This window comes from Lates calcarifer, linkage group LG17, assembly GCF_001640805.2.
Source record: "Lates calcarifer isolate ASB-BC8 linkage group LG17, TLL_Latcal_v3, whole genome shotgun sequence".
Lineage (NCBI taxonomy): Eukaryota > Metazoa > Chordata > Actinopteri > Centropomidae > Lates > Lates calcarifer.
In genome coordinates this window covers 24730226-24753319 of record NC_066849.1, presented here as the reverse complement: position 1 = coordinate 24753319, position 23094 = coordinate 24730226, and the positions used below count along the sequence as shown (strand labels likewise).

At 40.3% G+C, this 23094-nt stretch overlaps 1 protein-coding gene and 1 non-coding gene across 2 annotated transcripts in view; both read right to left on the bottom strand.

Moving 5' to 3' along the window:
• The window catches only part of nos1apa (nitric oxide synthase 1 (neuronal) adaptor protein a), a 131437-nt gene extending 113344 nt beyond the window's left edge, over nucleotides 1-18093 (bottom strand). Inside the window, 2 exon segments of the mRNA XM_018670872.2 lie at nucleotides 16872-16943; nucleotides 17319-18093. Of these exon segments, the coding sequence (XP_018526388.2) occupies nucleotides 16872-16943; nucleotides 17319-17423 (177 nt within the window). The 5' untranslated portion in view covers nucleotides 17424-18093.
• A 4903-nt stretch (nucleotides 18094-22996) lies between these two features.
• On the bottom strand, nucleotides 22997-23068 carry trnah-gug (transfer RNA histidin (anticodon GUG)). Its single transcript has one exon. It is a non-coding gene; the product is annotated as a tRNA-His (tRNA).
• Between the last annotated feature and the right edge of the window lie 26 nt (nucleotides 23069-23094).

Sequence of the window (23094 nt, the reverse complement as noted above, 5' to 3'; positions counted from 1 at the left end):
AAATTATTGCAATAGAAACTGCATTGCCATTGTGAGCCCTGTGTTTTCTCTCCAAGTGTATTAACCCAGAGTTTTATCATCACAGAAACATAATTTCGTTGAGCTCAAAAACAGAACTTTGCCAGCCGTTTTGTGCATTAATGTGAGATAATAAATGCTGGCTGCTGGCCATGAAAAGACTGTAGATATAAAAATCTGACCGCAATGAACTTAACTGAAAGCGCCAAATCGACCCATTTAGTGTAAAACAATATTCAGCAAACTGTGTGGCTGTGAAAAGTAGAGCTGATGAAACTGATCATTCCTCGCACACTAATGTGGAGCGCCACTGGATAAAATTTGATCAAATGAGGGTTTGTGGCCGACAGCCACACTTTTTCAACACAGTGTCTATGAAACCCTGCAGTTAAGTGAAGGTCAAACATCATTTAGGTATTTTTAAAAAACTACATACTGAGTTCTTCCTTTCTCTTTTGGGTACCAAATATGCTATTTCTTCACAACTGAATCAAGGTGCACTGTGGCATATTCACATAACTAGTAATAACTGATCCACTAATGAAGCTAATTCATGCTTCATTACTCTAATTTCTTTATCAACATAAGATGGTGCATAGGTGGTTGTAACATCAATTTTGCACCTTGGGGATTAAAGGATGATCCTAATTTGAAGACATTCTTATTTTCCTCATTAATATGCAAAGTTGCACAGCAAATACTTCACCATATAATCTGTCATGCTTTCTATTAGATATTTATTTATTTATTTATTTGTTTATATTTAACTTAAATTTTGAGACTTAAAAAGACCTGAATACAATGTACCATAGAGGAGGAATATATAAATAGTGCAACACAGAGAGATATCACTGTTGTAGTGCTGCCAGCAGAAAACAGCAGGTAGGATTCCTGCATCTTCACTTGCAGCAGAGTAACTGACAGCTCAGTAATTCTCTGCAGCTCACGTCCTCATCTCCGAACGGATACTGAAGATGCTGATCAATAACTTTACTCCATATGGACGTGTGCCCTGAAAACTGTCCATGTTTTTCTAATGCATATCTGACACCATAATGCAAGGCTGGCATGAGTCCCTGGCTGCTGCCCAGCACATATTACACATTTCACTCTTAATGATAAAGCTAAAACTGTGAGTGATTCTCTGAGAGACAAGGTGAACCAGCACAAAAAAAAAGAAAATTCATATGATACGGACAATTACAGCACAACAATCAGGCCAATCCAAGGCAACACAGCAGCTGGGCGGGATGGACAGAGATGGGGCTGAGCCACCATGGTGTGAACAGAGCTATAACTGGACTTCCTGGATCCTTCAAGCTGCATGATCCACCTCTGTGGAGTGTTGAATAAAGGAGAGTGGTGGAAACTGCAAATCAAATATTAGCAACTGGGTCCATCTCAAAAGTCAACAGTTTGTTGAGCAGAGCTATACCAAAGAAATGCCTCAAAGCTGCTGAACAAACAGGGTGACAGTGATGTGAATTCACTACTTTCCAACTGTGGTTTCACCGTAAAACACATGTAGAGCAGAGAACAAACTGGCAAGTCAGGATGTCTGCACGTTTAACAGGAAACTCAAGGTTTACAGAAAAATGTTTACAGGCCTCTCAGAATGAGTTTGTGTGCTGTAACGCTCAATGCTGCCTTTCCTATCAAAGACCAACATGATCAGCAAATGCAAGCTAGTTGCAGGAATAATGAGGGCAACTTTACATGAAATGCCAACAAATCAGGTATTCAAGACCTTTACAGACTTTTCCAAGTCCTGAAGTGACCCCGATAAGAGAGGAGAGAGTGAACACAACAGAGTCAGGGAGGAAATGAAAAGGCAAGACACTGAGTTAGTGATTCTCACCTCTTTGCTTTGAGCCTGTACTTGTGTTTTTCAGCCTCTCTACCTCTAGCACCGGGGGTGATGGATGACGATGACAGTGATGGATGGTCTCCATGCTACTTTACCCTCCCAGACTAAACTAGAATCAATTAAGCGCCGTGCTCTCCTCTGAGCTGTAAATGAGACAATCAGCAAGATATACATCTCCTTCTCCCCCTTCCCACCTCTGACAACGTGTATGGCGGGCCCGTCAGGCCAGGTGAAAAACCACAGTGAAGAGATGTCGGCAAGAAAACACTGTCGCAGAGATAAGTGAGTGGGCCGATATTCTGGGCTGATACCAAGACTGATATCAAACCATGAAGTCACTGTCATCCCTCATTGCTATGGAAGACGGTGGCTGCAAGGGATAATTATTTTTATTATCAGTTAATCCTTTTTTGTTGGATTAATTGATTAGTAGTTTACCTGATAAAATGTCAGACAGTAGTAAAAAAAAAGGCTTAGCAAACTTTCCCAGAAACATAAGTGAGATCTTCAGATCTTTGTTTTTATATCACCAACAGTCAAAGTTTTCATTCACAGTGTTAAAAACACTGAAAACCAGCAACTCTTCATGTTCTAGAAGTTCTAACCAGGACATATTTGGCATTTTTGTTTGACAGTTGACTTAAACAATCAATAAATTATCAACATCTTTGAGCACTCAGTGGCTTAGATGCAGTTTACCCATAGTATTAATTATAGAACTGATTAACACAAACACAAATGGGTTCTGAGACAATCTGAATAGATTCCTCTTTAAGAATGCATCAATATGTAATCATATTGTTGGTAGAATTATTAGCATTACTACATGTAGTATTAATAGCATTGAGGGTTGTAATTGGGAGACTTAAGCTGTCTGTTGTTTTAATAATATTTTTGAGGCTTTTTCTAACTGACAAATTACTGTTTTCAACCAGAAACAAACATTAAAAATGCCAAAGCAATAGACTGTAGAATTACCTCTGAGAGCTGGTATATATCATTAAATATTCAATTTGATTACCCTCCTGCTAACATTTCCTTCTTTTTGTCTGTTTCAACCATTTAATTTGCAGCAACAATTGTCTGTTTATCAGCAACAATACAAACAAAAGACACTTTTGTAAACAATCAAGTTTTTAGATTTTAGATGGATATATTTAGATAATTATACGTTTTGAAAACATCTAACATATAACTGTGCCGTGCATTGTTATTCATCATTAAAGCTGTCAAAAATAAAGAAAGACAAAAGAGAGAAAAAACAGAATGAAGAGTGTTTGTGGGTTGGGGGGTTTCTGAGGAGGGGTTTTATCCACACAGTGGCTGCGGGTAAAGCAGGGCTGACAGCAGCAGCCTGCAGCTTTAATGAAAATGTCTGTGGAGGGGAAAAGGTTTCATTAAAACCATATTGGGGGGCAACATCATTTCATCTTTGCAGCCCACACACACACACACAAACACACACAGTCGCACACACTCTGGATAGCTAACAATCTCTGTAACCTCCCTATCATCCTGTTTCCTTGACTCTCTTTCATCTGTGCTGATCTAAAAGGCAGGGGAATCATTTGAAGCAATGCTAGGCGGATGTGCTCGGATACTCTCCTCGGCTTGTCCAATTTTTTTGTGCATAAAAAATATTATAGCCCGTGTGGCAGCGGTTACAGCCGGAGGAGGAAACCTTCACAGGAACAGTACGAGTAAAGAATTCAAGACAGCTGTATAGTGTTTAATATTATTATTGTGCCACGGATGTAGAGAAGATGACGGTTTCAAACACCGCTGTTAAATCTGCTGTCAAACATAAACAAAGTTATTTCCAAAACTTCCCATGGCAAAGATGTCTGGCTCAAAAATGTCTGTGACATTTTAAAGGGATTAAGGGAAGTAGGGATCACTATTTGGCATGCTTAAATTTGACTTGAGGAAATGCAAAGGATTCAAGGAGGTTAGCTGGAGCAGAGGACAGAGACGGGGTAAGAACTGGGAGCACAGAAATACAACCAAGGTTAGGAGAAGTATTTGGATAGGCTGCTGGCAGCATTAAGATACAGCAGAGGGAAGAAGATAAGGACAGGAGGGCTGACTGCAGGATTGAGACGCGGCCACAGAGAGGAGATAGGAGGAGGGATGGTTGCAGTGGCAAGATAACGCCGAGGCCCGGGGCTGATAGATGAGGGCAGCTCCAAGGTCAGCCTGGGAGCGGCAGATGACTGCATAACATTATCACTGAGCATCGTGCCACTGACTGTGCGCTTTCATATACCCACATCTGTGAGAGTACAGGTTGAATAGGTATAAATCTGTAAGCAGTGAATGCAAATTATGCTTTTTGTATGTTATTCAGGCATTTCTCCACCGAAGCTCCAATGTAACAAAGCAGAAGACAGGCCTCCACTCAGACAGAGGTGACTTTAATCAAAAACTCACTGATTATCTACAATCTGTTACTGAGAACAAGCCTCTAACGTGAAGTGACTCCAAAAAACATCAAGAGCATAATCCAAGTGTTCTGACTTGTTCTGCCAAACAAGTGCACTGTGGGTAGAAGTCCAATATTTATCTAATTACAGTTTGTCCTCCTTTCTTCACTCACAATGCCCTGCTCAGCCTTCAGCGATTTAGTGAAAGAGACGGTCAATGGTTTATGTGCTCTTTATAAGCTTCAGCTTTGGAAACTTCTAAAAGAGATAATGAGGTACATATTCATCAGTTGAACTCAAAATATAATCATTCGACTTCACAGTATCTGGAACTGTTTGGATTAGTTTTAGGGTCATTTTTAGGTCTTTTGTGAGTTTTTAAGAACCAGTTCTCAAGCCTGCTACACTAATTTGTGGAAACAAGTTTGTTAATTCACAGTGAACTTATTATTACTACCCACTGGTACATGTAAAAAGTCAAAATGTATCACCAATCACTGCTTTACAATAGTGATTACGAATTGGTCCACCTTAAGTTATTACAGAAATATACACATGCCCTGTGTGTGCAGAGGGGAAGAGTCACTCTCAGTGAGAGCTGAGCTATGAAAACCATGCTAAGTATGCAGGCAGTATGCAGGGAAGGCTAGCTCTCCAACAATGATCGAAACTACGCTGAGGGGGAGGGACAAGAGGAGGTGGCAGAGGAGTATAATAAAGAGAAAGAGAAGCAGCAAGATGAAGATATGTAGGGGGAGGAATGGAGATGGAGGAAAGACTCAAGGAGAATGAAGAGGAGAGGGGAAAAATACAAAGGGGAGGAGTAAAGGGGGAAGGGCAACAGAGGGGATGAAGAGAAAGAGGAAAAGAGAAAGGAGGGGGAGGGCTTAGGGTGAAAAGATAAAGTAAAGGGAGTGGAGGAGGAGAGTAAAAGCTAATGGATGAATTGAGGATGAAGCAGCAGGAGAGGAGGACAGATCTCGAAGGAGAAATCCTAACCCTGACAGATTAGAAGAAAGGATGAGCGGACACTTAAAAGGAGGAGGTAGAGTAGAAAAAACAGCCAGAGGAAGGACTTTGTTCCTATGCATCCCTGATGTCTTGATTCTCCACCTGTTCCTGAAGACGATCATAAATAGTCCACTTTCAGCTGTAAAGAAGACGCTGTGCAGATAATAAAGAGGCCAATGAAAGCAGAGGGGAGCAGGCTTTAGAGGGAGGGAGCACTGAGGCTGAAAATGTGGCTATAGGAGCCACTGTGTGTGTGTGTGTGTGTGTGTGTGTGTGTGTGTGTGTGTATGTGTGTGTGTGGTCTGTTGGTGAGTGGTTTGTAATCCTGTAAAACTGTTGCTGGAGATGCCAAAACCTAAGTGTAATCTCCATCTAACTGCTTATTCTCTTTCTATCTCGCTGTTTTGGTCTGTATTTACCTAATGGGCAGATGTGCCAAAGAACTGCAGCAGAAAAGAGTTGGAGTCTGCAGCTCTTAGTGTCAACCAAAGACAGAAGGTCAAAGGGACAAGATGAAAGAGTGACAGCCCGGAAGACAACCACACAGCCGTCCAGACAGCAGTTACAGGCAGCGACAACAATTAAAGACCAGCCACTGAGCGTCTGCACCCTGACACCTCAGCAGGGACACCTCACCCTTCTCTGGTCTGCCAGACACAAACACACACACTGACTCACACCATTTCTACAGACCACCATGGTTACTGACAAGACAGTACAAACAAGGACAAACTGCACAGTGGTTGAATTAGAAAATCCTAATACTTAACAAGCTGGGACTAGAAAATATTTGTTATTTTTGACCTACAGTATATGATTATGCACTGTCTCTCGTCTAATGAATTACCTGAATATTAATTTGAATTAAGAAAGTAAGCGATTTCACTTGTTGAGCTGGGATTATAGTTTATCCCCTACTTTGACACTACATGTACAGGAAATAGTACTGTCGTTAACTGACAGAGACCTAATAAATGATCTCTTTGTTTTAAGACTATCTCAGCTTACTGGCTCGCTCATCGATCGATTCTCTGTTCTGTAGGAAAAGCAATAACATTTGGCTGCTGGGCTAAACAGTTCACTTCTGAACCACTGAACCATTCAAAAACAAAGCTTACGTCACATTACATACACACACAAGCCACTTACGTAATAATGTGAAACTCTAGGTAGAAAAAGACAATTAAATTCTAAATTCAAAGTATCATTCTGTTAAGTGTTCAGTCTGTTATGGTGGAAAAGAGCATTATTGCTGTACACTACAGCTCTCCAGTGAAAAGTTGCACACGTCTTGACAGGCTGAGGCAAGTCTCAGCAGGAGATTATATCAGATGAAATATATTTCCTGAATGCAGTCACAGAGACACTCACATCATAGAGAAGTGTATGACACTGACTGGCTTATATATGATGTTTAAGAAGTAAAACAAAATTACAAAGGGGCAGAAATCAGCAGGTAATCTGTGCTGCACTATTGTACTGAAACTTTCAGCAGGGTCCACCTTCAGCCACACCCCATTTTCTGCTGTCAAAGCATTACTGTTTACTTCTGACAACTGATGGACAACATGCTGATGTTCATCAGGAGCTGAGCGTTCCTCTACTTCTGAAAGCTCTCTTCTCTGCCAGCGGCCAAAGCATCTTTTCCACGGCAACTTTCCGTGTTGATGCTGCGGGGCAACTGTGTCAAAAGTTGCAACCGACTCAGCTCTCTGACACACACACACACACTGACTCTCCTGGATCACCACCGTCTCGCCTCCTGGCTCAGGGCACAACCCAGACTCATTCCCCAATTTATTGCTGACATTTACAGGAGGGGATGGGGAGTCAGGTCGTGCGTGGGGGCGATGCTTGTACGATGCTAAATGAAATGCTGGGAGGGAATCCTGCAGCATCTGTGTGCTATTACATTACATTATCTTGTCAGAGAGAGCAGAAGAGCAAGTGAAGCAGTGGGTTGTGAACAGCGGCACCGGAGTGTTTGAGAAGTACAAGCAAAAAGATGGAAGGAGGGATCAAAGGAGGTAAAGATGTAATTGGAGTGCAGTTAATACTGCTGACAACTCAATTTGAGGCTGTTTGCCTAGTTTGTCATTGCCAGCTTGGAGGCTGAGGAGGGTGGTGTGTGTGTGTGCTCTCCCCAAACAGGAAAATATCTTCATCATGCATAAACGCTCAAACTCACTGGATCAGGATTAATTCCCTGACTAAACCAGCAGCAAATATATTGCGTATGTTTTATACAGATACAAGATCCTCTCTGAAAAGCTGTTCTAAAAGGAAACATCATAAAAGTTCATGAGATTTAAGGCCTTTTGACAAACAGTGTGACACAAATATAGAACGCAAACACACTAAATACTTGCCCACAAATATACAGAAGCTGAAGCTCCACCTCGGCCAGTTGCGGACATATTTTTTAGGATGATCAGCTACTGGGATCCTTTGACCCAGAGCAGCCTCTGGCAGCCTGAGTGACTGTGATGCCTTCAGCTCAGAGAAATCGACCGCCTTTCAAAAAAAAAAAGTCATTGCTTTTTCATCACCTAGTATTTGCGTTCTGTGTGAAAGTAGTCATACGACAAACAACAGCTCAAAAAAATAAAATGACTTGCAAATGAATCGTGCAAAAAGGCCTTTACTGTCATTTATCAGTTACATGTCTTCACATTGATTGAAATGAATAAAAATGAAAAGGAAACTGTCTACCTCCTTTTTCAATTTATCAACTGATTTCCTCACTACAGCATTATCAGAAGCACAGTCCTCCTCCTACGACCAGGAGAAAATGGAGGGACCTGGTTCTTGGATATTTATTTCTGGGTTATTTAATGTTCCCGGAATTAAAATGTTAATAAAAATTCTGCAGGATGAGATATATTTTGGTGGCACGGCGGACATTAATTATGAGAAGGGAGGGATCAAATTAAGTCGGTGTCTCCATTAGTTAAAGCGGGGGCTGACAAAGGCCCCGCTGCTTCAGAGAAAAGAACCCGTGAATCAGCCAAAGTTTCACTCTGCTTCTGATGAAGGGCATGACAATGTGACAGGCTTTGCAGATTACTTGAGGAAAAGGACAGCGCAGGGTGAGGCGGATATGGGGGGGGGCAGCCCCAGTTGACAATACCAAGAGGGGGGAAAAAAGGTGGGATTGAAGGGAAGAGAGAAAAAGTTAAAGCTATGGGAGAGAGTGCCAGAGGGGTCTGGAACAAAATTTATTGATGGCTGATTTACAGTCCTGGGCTTCACTCGGGAAACCAGACAGGAGGTGTGTGTATACAGTGTGTGTGGAGTAACAAAAAGGTATTGGGTTGCCTAGAAAGAATACACACATACACACAATTCTTTGATAAATGGATGAGGGTAGCCCAATCTTTATCAGACTGAACTGCCACTTTGTTAACACCCTCTGTTATACAGTTAATATAATGTATGTTAAGCATGTTTAAAGAACAGTCTCAATAGCATTATTGTGATGTGATTATGATGATGAAGGAGCCTGAGCCTGAAGATGAAGCTCCCAATTGACATGTCGATCTAAGTTAAAGCCTTCACCTATGGCCATGAGCTCTTGGTGAGCAAATGACTGAAAGAATGAGATCGCAGTCTGGACCCTGAGGGACAGGGTGAAGAGCTCAAACAACCAGAAATACAACCACTACTCCTTCATGTTAAAAGGAAACGAGTGAGTCAGTTCAGGCGTCTGATTATGATGTGCTGCCATGCAAGATTGCCCCTGCAGCATCAAGTTGAATAAATCATATTTAATTTACAATTGAGTTACTTAACACTTTTAATTAAGCCTTGCACAGTTGTGCCTTTAGCAGTGAGCAATTTCAATTTGCATCTTGTAATAGGCGGTCAAGTCATAAGTAGCTACAGTTTACAGGGGTCTGACAGTTTGACTCACACTATCAAGCTGTTCACATGTCATCTCTGTCAGCAGCTCACCAACACATTCACTATCTGATGAACAATAAAGCTAGTTAAGCATTAGCCACTTGTTAAATACTCTCAGCTTATGTCGGACTTAGAGCCTGCCTCCCAGGCACTTTGCTGACAGCCAGCTAGTGCAGGAGAAAGTGGCAACTGTATAGACAAACATGACATCAAGCAAGTGCTAAATAACACATTAATGCAATCTACACAAATACCCATCACACTCAAATAATCCACCAATCCAGTCACCTCCAATGCAGAAAATCAGAAGTTGAGAAGTAGCAGGAGTAAAGGGAGTAAAGGGAGGGAGGGTAATCAGCCATGCATGGGTCATTATTAGCTCACTTTTTGACCTTTCAACTGTGACCTTAAGCAGGGGAAAAAGACCTCTGAACAATATCTCTGAGCTCAGGGCAGAAGAGAGAAAGTGCTTGAAGAATAGACTACAAAGAAACGCTTTAAAATACTCTTCAAAGACAGTTTAGCAAGAATATTTACATACTTAAAAACAGCAGGGAGGAGGACAAACATAAAATATTCTTCAGGAGCACATCTTCCCCCAGACAAACCCCACCATCACCATCTCCTACATTTATGATTGAAAATGGTTTCATTTACTGAAAAACACATTTCCATATCATGCACAGGTGCTAGACAAGCAGGCGCCTTCAGGTGCTGATGTGCAGGATTTCCAATTTTCCCAATGATCGTCCATGTCTGAAAAATGTGGTAATAACCTTTATAGCCTGGCAGATGCTCCTGCTGTCTAGTTTCTACTGTGAGGTGAATTGCACGGCTGTCATTCGTGTTTTAAATTTTGAATGAAGAACAGGAAACGGAATACACCACGCCTGTCATCAAAGGAGAAAACACTAAAAAAAACATTTAAGAGAGAAACACTTTTTCTTAAACAGCACGGTAAATAACAGGCCTAGAGGCCAAAAACTAGACTACTTTTTAAAAATGTATTATGTTATTTTTTATTCCTCCATCTATAAACAATTCAATTTCATCTGTTTTCCAGTGGAAGTCATACATGGGTGAAATAATGCCTTTTTATCTATTTTCTTTCATCCTCTCCAACCCTATAAATGCCCACTGAGTCTGGATTTGAGGCTCCCTCAAAAACACACCCAAGGTGAGATGACCCTTTCTCCACTTTTTTCCCCTTGTCTATTTCTACATCAGCAACATTTTGCTTACCATTTCTTTCACCGTACACACAGAGAGCACGGCAAGCACTAAAATATTTTTCAAGGTTGCTGCTATTAAAGCTGCAGTTTGGTCTACAAGATGTCAGAAGATTGTGAAAAATGTCCTTCACAGTTTGTCAAAGCCCAAAGGTGACATCTTCAAATGTCTTGGTTTGTTCCGATAAACTGCTCAAAACAGAAAACATTTCCGTTTGCAATGGTTTAAAACCAACTAGTACAAAGCAATCACAACTTCTCTAAAGCTTCAGAATTTCACAGTAGCTTGTTTGATTTTGCTTCTTTTTTTATTTACCATCACCACCATTTTTTATTGTCCATCTAGGTTGAATATACAGCAGCTGGACACCATGTTATAGCAGTGGCTCATCATCTAACCTGAAATAAAGAGAGCCCTCTGCTAACATCAGAAAAAAATATGACATGACATTTATAATATGAAATACAATATCAAGCCTCAGGAAAAACAAGCATGAACAGCCTCTTTAGTTCTGAGTGAAGGGTGCCTTCATTCAAAGCACCATATTTACAAAGCAAACGATAAAGCTACATTAGTTAAGATCAAAAAAATGATATCAAGTGTGCAATTGAAAAAAAAAACTCAGTTTAGTGAGCTTTACACTCCTGTACCTGAGGACACTTCATCTTGTGGTTTCTAACATGATTACAGACAGACACAGCGTAAGAGGCTGATGAGTGTGTTTCCTCTGACCTGACATGACAGGGTGATGTCTGCTGCGTTACCCCTCAGAGAGTGATTCAGCCTCGTCTGTTACTCAGATGTGTTTAACACACTGAGCTGCTACTCCACTGTTGCTGTGGTGAGTGGGGACTGTACACAAGCATGTATGGGGAATGGCAGCCAAGTTTACAAAGCTCTTAATAAACTGAGGTTTGGCTGTACTCCCATTTGGTTTTTGGCTGCAGGATTTGGGGCTACAGATATATTTCACAGTAAATGCTAGTTCTATAAACAGACACTTTTCTTGAGGTATATACTTTAAGATGGATGAAACCACTTTTCAGTGAGTAGTATAGTCTAACATGTCTATATTTTGAGAAAACCCTATCCCAGAGTTCTCACTATAAGAACCTATTCAAGTACTTTTCAATAAACTAGCCATGGTAAATAATTACACAATGACCAATGCTGCAGAGTATGACATGAGTGTGTGCTGATGAAAAGAATTTAAACCATGAAGTAAAGAAAAAAAGCAGCATAGATAAATGATGAAAGAGAGTGTTTGAGGTATTTCTTATAACACAAGACAGCTCTGCTGAAAAGCAGATATATGTTGTTAATGTCAAAGTGAGGCAGGTTAATTCCAGCTGCCATTGATTAAAAAAAGATGTGCAAGACAGAGGCCAAAATAAACAACATCCTTGGGACTTCCAAACAAGGATGGCATCATAAATTCCAGACAAAGCTGTGACAGGAGAGTCATAGGAAATATACTGAGATAGTTTTTAAGTAAATACAGCCGCCACTGCATTACGAGTGTAAACATTGTATGAGTGTACTTTCCTGTGTACACAGCAGATAGACAATAACACACAAAGTCTAAGTCAAAGGCACTTACAACCATGTAATTATTTCACTGAGTCATTCAGCTCAGCCCAGGTAATCGTACTGCCTCACCACAATGATTACAGCTTGTTGTTGGCAGGACAGATGAATTAAGTCGCTGTTCACTCATATTCAGGCTTTTGAAAACTTAACATTTCCTTGCTAAAATAAGTTTTGGGTGTTTGATCAGTTGATTGTCAAAAAATTAGGTGCTGACAGTCATGAATGTTGAAAAATGATTAATTCATAGAGTTTCTGCATCAAAAAAACTAGTAAGTCAAAATCTACTGTTTCAATTGCCGCCTCATTGGTTATTTGATCAGCATGTTTCTCTATTTATTGACATTTTATAGACAGTGTGAGGATCCTTACATTTTCCCACAATATTGTTGTACATGTGTTGTGTGGCTGAGATTAGGCCCTTCTATATTGTGGGATGGCTCTTCTACCTTTAAGTAGATGGCCTCCCTCACTCCTCTTTCAAACTGCCTGTCATCTCGTCTAAAATATGTGCTTGTTGTCCCCAGGAGTGTCCCTTATCCTTCACGTGTAAGCAAACTGCTGAAGAGTTGGCCATACTGTGTTGAGCCATGCATTTGTTTAACTAAACGACCATTAAAGCCACACTCCTCTATGGACAACAATGTACATATTTTAGATAGGGAGGACAGGTGGTTAGAAAGAAGAGTGATGGGGCAACTGTCATGACGACAGCCAACACTATTGAACTAAGTGATGTAAGTGACCTTGATAATGACCTCCCAGAGGTTAAATATCCATGTTCCAACCAGTTAGTCAGAGGTGGAGAAGCCTCTTGGATGGGAGGTGAAATGTCCAGCTAATTCAGTCCTTCTTAGATAACCATGACCTGGATGACTGAGAGTCTTCAAAGATATCTTCAAAGACATGTCATCGCTCTCCAATGATGCATCATTAAACCAATGTCTTGCATGATGAGACCACCCTCTGTATATTTCTGTACTACAGAGCTAACTACACTGCTCAACTGATGAAAAGCGAAAGAGGATCACAGAACACTTAAATGCACACTGAAATCCAGACTAATGAACTTCCACTGTTTCACATTACCATCAGTTAATTGATGTTAAAAAGATGCTTGGTAGCTGCTCAGTGGACAAACAAAGGTCCTGGTCCACCTTGTTCAGCCCAGCAGCTTGAGGGATGGACAAAGCATTTCCGTTTCTCTCTTTTTCCCACTCCAGAACCACCGCTGTGCTCTTTCAGCCTGCACAGACGTCTCTTCAGACACATCTAATCTTCTCATCCCATGCTGCTCAATCTTCCTACAGTCAGTTAACCCAGTGAAGGCAGATTAATGAGAAATTAATCCCTTTAATTCACTGTAAAGGTCTCATCTCCTTTAAACCAGATAAGCTGCTACCAGACCTCGCCAGATGATGATAATAATAAATCTAATTTATAAAGACCTTTATATTATACTGTACAGCGTGTTCACCTTTCTGTGGACTCCAGCCGACAGTGTGAAAAACGCAAGACATTATGGATTTATGGAGGTGGTGCCCTCTCTTAATCTTTCAGGAGAACAACAGATCTGTGCTGATTAGTCCATCAATTATTGTTGTGGACAAAAAAATTAACCAACAATTTTGGTTTTCTTAAGTAATTTATAAATCAAAAATGTCACACATTGCTAGATTCAGCCTGAACTATTCTTCTAAAGGATGCAATTTGCTGTTTTTTAAAAACTACATTCTGATATTTTACAGACAGAACACAAACAGACTAATCAATAATGAAGTAAAGACAATTCAGATACACTTGATGAACTAGTACACAACATTTGAGCAATACATTTTTTGGTGGCAGGGAAGTTTCACCAAGTGAAGCTGAAATTGTTTTCCCATCTTTGTTAGAGTTTCCTTATTCACTTTTGGGAACAATGATTAATCATTCGAGAGTAACATGCACAAGACAATACATGTGTGTATTCATCCGTGTGTGACTACATAAACAAGAGCAACAAAACCACATCAGATCCTGTAGTGCCGTGTGTACTGCTTCACTTTAGGCAGCTATTTCCTGTTTTGCCATGTCATTACGTTGTTATCAGCTACTGGCTTACAGGTGACTCATGCACACAGTGAACAATGACACCATACATCAAGTGGTTGCCTGGCAACCGGCGTAGCTCTGACTGACTCTGTAGAAAGAGGAGCCGATAGAAATCTTGGAAAAGACCAGACACTACTGAGGAACAATCATTGTACAAAACTTTCTTTCAGAAACTCCACAAGGCATCAAAAATTACATGAAAGCGCAAGCTAGAAACTAGACGAGTTTGCCTTTGCCTCGTTGGACCTGAAGCACTTTGAACATGGTGAGAGGAGACTGTGCTTGATGCAACCAATAGCAAGTTTCTGCCAGACCAAATGACTAAATGAATGAACATCATTTCTGAATCCTAAAGTTTATACCAGTGTCTTCTAAGGATACAACAGGTGAGTGTAGGTGTGCTGAGGCCGTGGAAAGTCTTTTCTACTGACCATCTTAGATTGAATAAAAACCTGTGTGTGGAAAACTGAAAAACTCTCATGTTTTTCTGCATGTGTGTAATGTTGTCTATATGGTCATTGTTTTGATGTACCTGTATATTCCTGTTCATTCAACAGATAGAAGTAGAAGCCTCTGATGTATGCCCTTGCCGTGCTTTGTCAGCAAACACGCCAGCACTTTCTGTAGCTGCTCCACAGTAAAAACATCCAGCAGTTCAAACCAATAATTTTGCTGAACTATAGCCTCTTTTTTGTTGCTTCACTCCTGTATAAGTCAAAACCTTTATATTGATTCACATTTTTTGGTTAAACATCAAACCAAATGGAATAAACTGCATGTAGCATGGTGGCACTAAGGTGTAGTATAAGCAGTGAGCAATTTTAATGTCCCTAGTTGGAATCATACTACAAAAATAGTTAGTTGTGAATCATACTACAAAAATAAGCATCCATATTGTGCACAGCAAGATAGAGAGCATTTGTATTTATTTATTTATTTACTTTTTTAACACAAATATGTATGACTGTTTTTCAGCCTAATTCTGCTGAAAATAAATGTGATTTCTGCATTTAACATATTTTGGTCTGTCGTGTTTTCTTTTTTTACTCGACAAGGATTCAAAAATGTCCACAGTCCATAAGCAGAGCCACATACTGAATTGAAATGAACAAAAAATAACATGACATCTTACTCATATTAGCCAAAACATGTTAGTGTACACAATTAAGGTTTTATTTTTCCTTCTTTTCTTAATTCAACATTCAATGTAAAGTGCTTTGGCTTACTTGCAACCCAAGTAAAACAAATGCCTTAAGAGCCACTCCAGTAGTCCCATGCTTTCCAGTATGACCTCCTTTCCAAGTTAAGATACCTGTGGTTTCCCTCCATTGTGTTGTCAAGCCACTGTCAAACCATTTTCACACCGAAGGAGCCAAACCAAAGCCTGTTTTCCTGCCAACAACAACAGCTGCCATGGCAGCACGATGGGAGGTCCACTTTATAGGAGCGGGTCACTTCTCTGAAAAGGGCAATAAGAACATTTTGCACCTTTTACTCAACTGTGCGTAGACATATCTGAGAGTGAGTGTCCTGCTGGAATGATCTTCAGCACAAAACAACTTGCAGATAGAGACCACACCACACCAGTCACCGGTTTTGCTAACTGACAGTCAGTTGAATAAAAATGACAGCTATAAGTAAATTTTGTTCTAAAATTCCATTACAATTATTTAGAGATTGAAATAAAATGTATAGTGATTTTGCCTGAGTAGCCATATGTGTGGGGATCATCGATTGAACACAGCACACCTACCAGTTCATCATCATAATCCTCAAATACCTCCACACCACTGGCACAACCTATATTAGGTTGCTAAGCCAACTGCTGCCAAGCTGGCAGACACACTGATTAAGATTAAGTCTACTTTCTGGAGCTGAAAAAGCTGTAAATCTTAGGTTTACATAGCAGAAAGGGGGTGAGAGAGAGAGAGAGAGAGACAGAGAGAGAGAGAGACAGACGACACTCCAGTGCACTGCTTCAAAGGAAACTTCAAAACAGTGATGGAGCACATCGGAGACCAAACCTCCCACCAAGCAACCCAAGTCCGAGACAGTACAAAGTCTGCACATTTCAACTCCAAGGTGTTTTCATAACCAGCACTCAGACTATCAATGTCTGCATAATAATACTGTAGTTTGTGTGTCCAATCATGTGTTTCACAGTAGTTTCTGCCTCATTTTGGTGATTTGTCACGCCATTCTCTGCGGCATCAGTGGGAAAAGTCACCAATTAGTCCAACCATAATTCAGACCATCACATATATATATATATATATATATATATATATTTTTTTTTTTTTTTTTTTTTTTTTTTTTTCTTCTCTCTCTCTTCACAATTCATTCGAGCTCATTTCTCTATCAGGGCAAAATTTCTCAACGCAACATTCCACCTCAACAATTATGGTGTCTTCTTAAATTCGCCATTAGAAATAAAACCCCAACCACAAGCACTTCAGTAATGCTTCATTTCGCATATTCACAGTGTTCGGCTCTTATTATCACAGTCCTCAATCTACGTTAGCTTTACCTGGAATGACAGTAAATCAACTCAGAAAGTTGTCGTTTTCCTGACATAGGTTGCTGCTTAGTTAATCAAACGTATACCGAATATGACAGTACACTACATTCAATCCTAAAACACCTAAGGCCGTATTCTTCCAGATTAACTCCTTCGCTGACACACGGGAACATGAAAAATTGCAAGTTTTTAAATGGAGTTTTGTCGAGCTTCCACTCACCCGTATTCTCCTCATCGCAGCCACGATCTCCACTCGGCTGCTCGGCCGCGCCACATCCAGACTGCCGATGTACTGTTGCCAAGAAGGTAGAAATATGACAGGTACAATACATTAATTACACTATAACGCTAGTTGGCATTCAGTTCAATTGTCCACTTACGGCAATGATTAACTATGCACAGTTTCAATATCTCAACTAGCTAAAAACTTGCTTTACTTGCTAGCCAAACCTCCTGCAATTAGATTCCGGTTTTTAAAAAAGTCGCCAAACGGTTAGATTTCGGTTAGCTTGGACCGGCTTTGAATAAAGCAGTTTTACAGTGGTAAACGTTAAACGTTGGGTACACAGGTTGGCTAACGAAAGCAAGCACTCGAAAACTTGTTGTTATGTTTGAATTAGACGTTAACAGTTTGCTATCTACACATAAAAGTTGCATGTGAATTCACCTTTGCCTCGAAGTTGATCCCATGCTGGAATGCTTCCTCGTTGTGCAATGGGATCCTCAAATCATGCCCATCATCAACGAGGTTGTACTTGGTTTTTGCAGGCATTTTCCAAAGTGTTTACTACTCCACACTTCCAGAGGAACCAAGAGAATATCAACGGAAAGCAAACCGGTGTCGGTTTAACAAGTAATCCAAGAAAAAAACAGTCCCAAATCCGGTCAGTACATGTTCTCCATCGCAGCGAAGCGTCCCAGCACCGCGAGGCTGCTACACCGCCCTCAACAGCGGCCAAGTGGCAGCAACTACTTCACCAGCGCTCCGAGCTGCTGCCCCGTTAATGTTTACCGTGCTAGCTTCAGAAACACACGCGGACCAGCAGAGGAACCGACATGCAGGGGACAGATGTGTTTCCCGACTTTTCCTGTGGTGAGTGTGGAAGTTGGTTGGGTCCTGCCTCCTGTCCTGGACCCCCCCTCCCCGCACCGGAGGGAGGGTGTGATTGGAGGAGTCCGGGGGATCCCACCTGTTTCCATTGGAACACAGGCGCACCGTGGCTCTGTGGAGGAGGGGCTCAAGGTCTGATACCTGCCCCTTCTTTTCTGCCCTCCTACCCTCCTCCACACACACACACACACACACACACACACACGCAGTTTACACGGAATAACCTGCGCGTCGCCAGTGCAAACTAAGGAGTGGTGTAGCTTACTTTATTGTCACATTTCTATTCTGTAAACTTTGGCTTTGTTAATAACAGAAGTGATACATTAACTTAATGTTTTGTTTGTTTGTTTACATTTTTGCACAACATACACACTCTGAAAATAAATTACCTGTCAGCTCAAGCAAAGCGAATGACATCTATTTGACTGAAAAATAATACCAGAAAATACAATAACAGAAAATACAATATATAAATACAACAAAAACAAAATAACAACAACAAAATACAACAGAAAATGTGCCGTTTATTCATCACTTATGAGAAAATAATCAAAGACACTGGCTAGAAGATGTAAGAAAGTAAACTCAGATCTGCTTTGTTGAGAATAAGAAATGTTACTATGACTTTACAGGGGGCTGATGTATGTTAATCACAAACCTCTGCTCCTCAATAGAATTAAAAAAAAAAGGACAAGGCTACCAACTAGTGGTTATATCTACTACTACCTCCCTGGGATGCAAGTAACTCCTAAAGATGAAGCACAAAAGATGAAAATGTAGGAGTAAGAAATGTCTGTACATATATAATATATATGAAATTAACCCACTGAATTGTTCAATAAGAGGCTTGTGAATGACTCATTGCTCTTACCATGTAGAAATAAGTGGACTAAACCTGCTGCAGGGGCATCATCTTAGATTATTGAAGTTAATTCAGTGCAGAAATAGTGTGTCCCCACTACTTTGATCCCATTTTATATGCATACACCCCCTAATATAAACTTGGTGACCCTTAAATACTTAAATATATTGAACAATTCTACAAAAAGTTTTTTAATCTTAAATATTAAAAAATAATACCAACCTAATTACATCCTGGTACCCTACAGTTGATATAACCAACATATGCTGTAATAATGGACCCGTGTTTATCATTTAAACAAAGATCCTCTACACTGATCATCCTCCACACACTCTGTTAAAGCACCTGGAATATAAAACCTCTCCAGTAGGAGAGACCTCCCATAAACCACAGTGATATGTGGTCAGCAGACACAGTAGAACTGTATTCATGTTTAATGCAGTTGTCATGTTGTATAATGCACAAACCATCTGCGTCACCCTGGGAGTTAGGATGCAGCGCTCCCCTCAAGGTGGTCCCAGGCAGGGAGGGAAGGGGAAGTGGGGCAGCAGTAATTCACATTCTCACCATCTCTTTGGAAACATACAATACATGAAGTACTGCTGCTAATGGTGCCCTGAGGGCTTACAGTATAGCAGGATGATGATGCAGATGATTTACTCTCCATGGGTTCAAAACTGGCATCTAGCTACTAGATTCTGTCATGTACGATTCAGCTCCCTCTTGATTATCCTCTTACTTCACTGTATACAGTCAAATGAAAACATAAACATCATCATTCATCAAAATGAATTCCCTCATCTAGCTACTGTGATCATTATTGAAAGATTTGAATAACTAAGCTTCAAATCTTCAAGCGTGTTAACATTGAGGCCCACACAGCGCTCATATTATCACAGAATTTTGAAGGACATCTCTATATAACTGCTGTATTGCACTATTGCTATGTAAAAGTCCCCGAGGTCATGGCCACCTTGCCCTCGTGACAGCTAAACAGCTAAATGGCCCACAAGAGCAGCTGCTGTCTCGCTGCATGAGGAATTACTGTTGAATACAACCAGTTCCCCTCTCAGGGACTCCTCGTGCCCTTAAGGCTCTTAAAAAGGATAGAGCGCAACTTAATCCCTGCCTGGTCTTCAAATACAAATGTGATCTTTTGATTAGGGATTTGGCTTTTAAAGCATATGCTCCTTACATGAAGTCAGTCTTGGAGATCAGTGCACAAAAAGCCCCCAGAATGCCTCCACTTAAAAGCCAAAAGGCAACATGCAGTTCTTTCATAGCCATAAAAGAAGTCATGGTCATGGTTTTGCTCAGGCACAAAAACTACTTGGTTAGGGTTAAGGAAAAGATCAGATCAGTCTGGACACTACAGTGAGTCAGTATCAGAGAGTGATGAGACAGGCCGGACGGGCTGGGGCTAGCTGGTTAGCATGCTAACTTCAATAGAAGATGCTGAACTTGCAGAGAACTTTTAAACTGGTAGGTAAACAGCTGTTAATGCTAACATGGTAACAGGTTCACAGTGTCCCTGGATTTGATCCACAGAGGTGACAGGGAAGGGGTTAGCAGCATGTGTTGCTGTCTACCACAGTATCTTTTTGGATGATTATAAAGAGTTGTCAAGTTGTCAAATCTGCCACAAATCACAAAAATACTCCTGTACGGGCTTTAAAGCTCCCAGATTTGTTATAATCTTAAAATGTATATTCCCCCATAACCATCCAAGATTTAGCGGTGCTATCACCAAAAAATCAAGGGGTGCATCTTAAAAAGTTAAAGGTACTCCATGGAGGCTCATACTTGTAGTAGTGCCATGAACTATGTTTACAGTGGTCAAACTTGGTTCACACATGAAACCATGAAGAACTCTGACCATTTTCACAGTTGTCTGGCTTTATCTTAAAACTCATCTTTGTCTCCATCCACACTGAGGTGGTGCTCCAAAAATGCTCTCTTGAGTGGACTAATCCAAATACATCAACTTCATGTTTCAGTGTGGAACAGAGCTAATGTTTTCAGTTGGTGTTAACTTCATTCATTATCAGGTCACAAATAACAGTGTATGTGTGTGTGTGTACTAGACTGCCTGTGCACACATCAGTGTACACACACCACAAGTCTTACACATCTTGAGGGCTTCTTAAACTGAATTAATAATGGTAAAAAAATGTGGGACACACAACATGAGGACTAGATTCACTTCTCCTATGAGAGTTGCAGAGAAGAGGACAGACAAGGAGGGAAGAAGCGCGACAAATGATGACAACAATACGTAGTATATAGACTGTGTAACAACATGGAATATTAACAAACTGTCTGCAGCTCACACTCAGGGGTGGATTAGTACAGATGATACACAAACAATGACTTGTAGTTGAATTGCTTTTTTGTGTTTGTTGAGGCAGCTAATGGAAAGCTGAGGGTACAGTCAAAAGGAAACATGTTCAGCAAAGTATTGATTTGAAAACTTCCATTTTCGTAATGTAATTAAGGGTGAGTCTTTAGATGGCTTTAGATATTTGGAAAAGAGGATCTCTTCATAGAGATGTTTGATTAAATTAGACTTACAATGACTCCACAGGGCTCCGAAAGAACTTTTCTACAGCACTCAGCTTATTGCAGTACTTATTGAAACTATTTTAATGCTTTGGCAAAATGGCAAAAAGTTTGGACCAGTTTGGGCCAAGTTTAGACTATGACATGGTCTGTAGAACAGATGAAAAGATAAAAGACTGATCTGTTTTGCAGGTATGTGGTTGTAAACCAAAACACTAGAAGTTGATGTTTTGACCTTGAGAGAGTGCTTGGTGGAAAATCAGGGGAGTTATTACAATTCATCCTGAGGAAGACATGAATGGCTTTACAAAACCATAGGCTTCACAGGCAAAAGTACTGGTTTGAAAAATCTTGTTCAACAGTTCAGAACAATGAAAACAACAATTGGTTTCTAACCTTTTTTAACTTGTGACACCCGTGGATTATGGCCTTGGTATGGACACAAGTTGTTTGCCGTTCAGTTAAAGAATAACTTTCCTATTACAGTGATTTCATTGAAACTGTTTTCACAAGCCTCAAGCAGTGAATGCATCCCATGTTTGTAAGGAGAAAAAAATACATTATCTTGTGTAACAAATGTATCTGATGACAACTCACATTTTTTCTTGAGACTCTCTGATGGACTCAACCTTCAGTTTCATAATGCTGAATCAGATTCAGATCAGAGTAATCTGGCAGCAGCAACAGACCTCATGTTTTACTCTCACACACCTCAGCCTTTATTAACTTAATAAAGTTTTGGCATTGAAAAATTCTTTCTTATATTTCTGGCAAGTGTAGTTTTGCCAGAGAAACTCAAATATCAGCTTATTGAACATTGGTACAGCTGAGTGAGCTCCGATCATAGGCTCAGTGAAGTGAAAACAAATATAAGGGTGACACCTTGTGGACATATTATGAAGTTCAGAATGTTTCCAAAATCAACTCCCTTGACTAAAATATTATAGTTATGTGAAAAACCTATTTAGAAAAATATGTATCACACAATTACACAATTCTTTTGACATAAGTAAGACTGCAATTGCACATAGTATTTGAATAAATTGACAGGTTAATAATTTATCCTGGGCAGTATGCCTTATTATTTTTGCAAGAATATGTGAATATTGTATATTACTCATTCATTTTATTGCACAGAAAACATAATTTAAGGAGAACAGGTGTTATATATTTCACACAAAGACAGTAATTACTTGTCATATTGTGATTTAATTTCAATATTTAAAACAAAACTAAAACATCTCAGAAACAGCTGAAACATCTCTGTTGCACTGGTCACATTTTTTTTCTATTCCTACATTTCTTTTCTATTCATCAGATTGCTCTGTGCTGTGTAATAGAAAAATGACTCAGTTTGTTGCTTGGCAGCCAGAGGACTCTTTTATAAATGAGTAAATGAAATTGTATTCAGCTGGCCTCCCCTGGAGACCGAGGTCCAATAGGTTTGTTATTCTCCTGAACTGTTTCACATTCTCTCATAGTCCACCGAGCACATTGTGTGCTTCGGCCTTAACAGGCCTATGAAAGTGTCTCCACAAATCACGGCTCCTCTCTTGTGGGTCTCTTGACTCAGTCCGGTGCCTAACGCACTGCAGTAAACCTATCGAGGGCAAGAGGTGTAATGAATTTTCAGTCTGATATAAAGGCCAAGAAGAAAAGTCTTTACAGATGCCATAAGATGAGATATATCTACACACACTTGGGAATTACATTAATTTACTATTTGGCGGCTGCAGAACAACACACTGTGTCTGCCGTACAATTTCAAAGTAGTAGCATCAGTTTCTGTGTGGACGTGCGAACCTCAAAAAATTGCCGTGACCCGGATTCGAACCGGGGTTGCTGCGGCCACAACGCAGAGTACTAACCACTATACGATCACGGCGAGCTATCCAGAGGACTGCCGGTTTA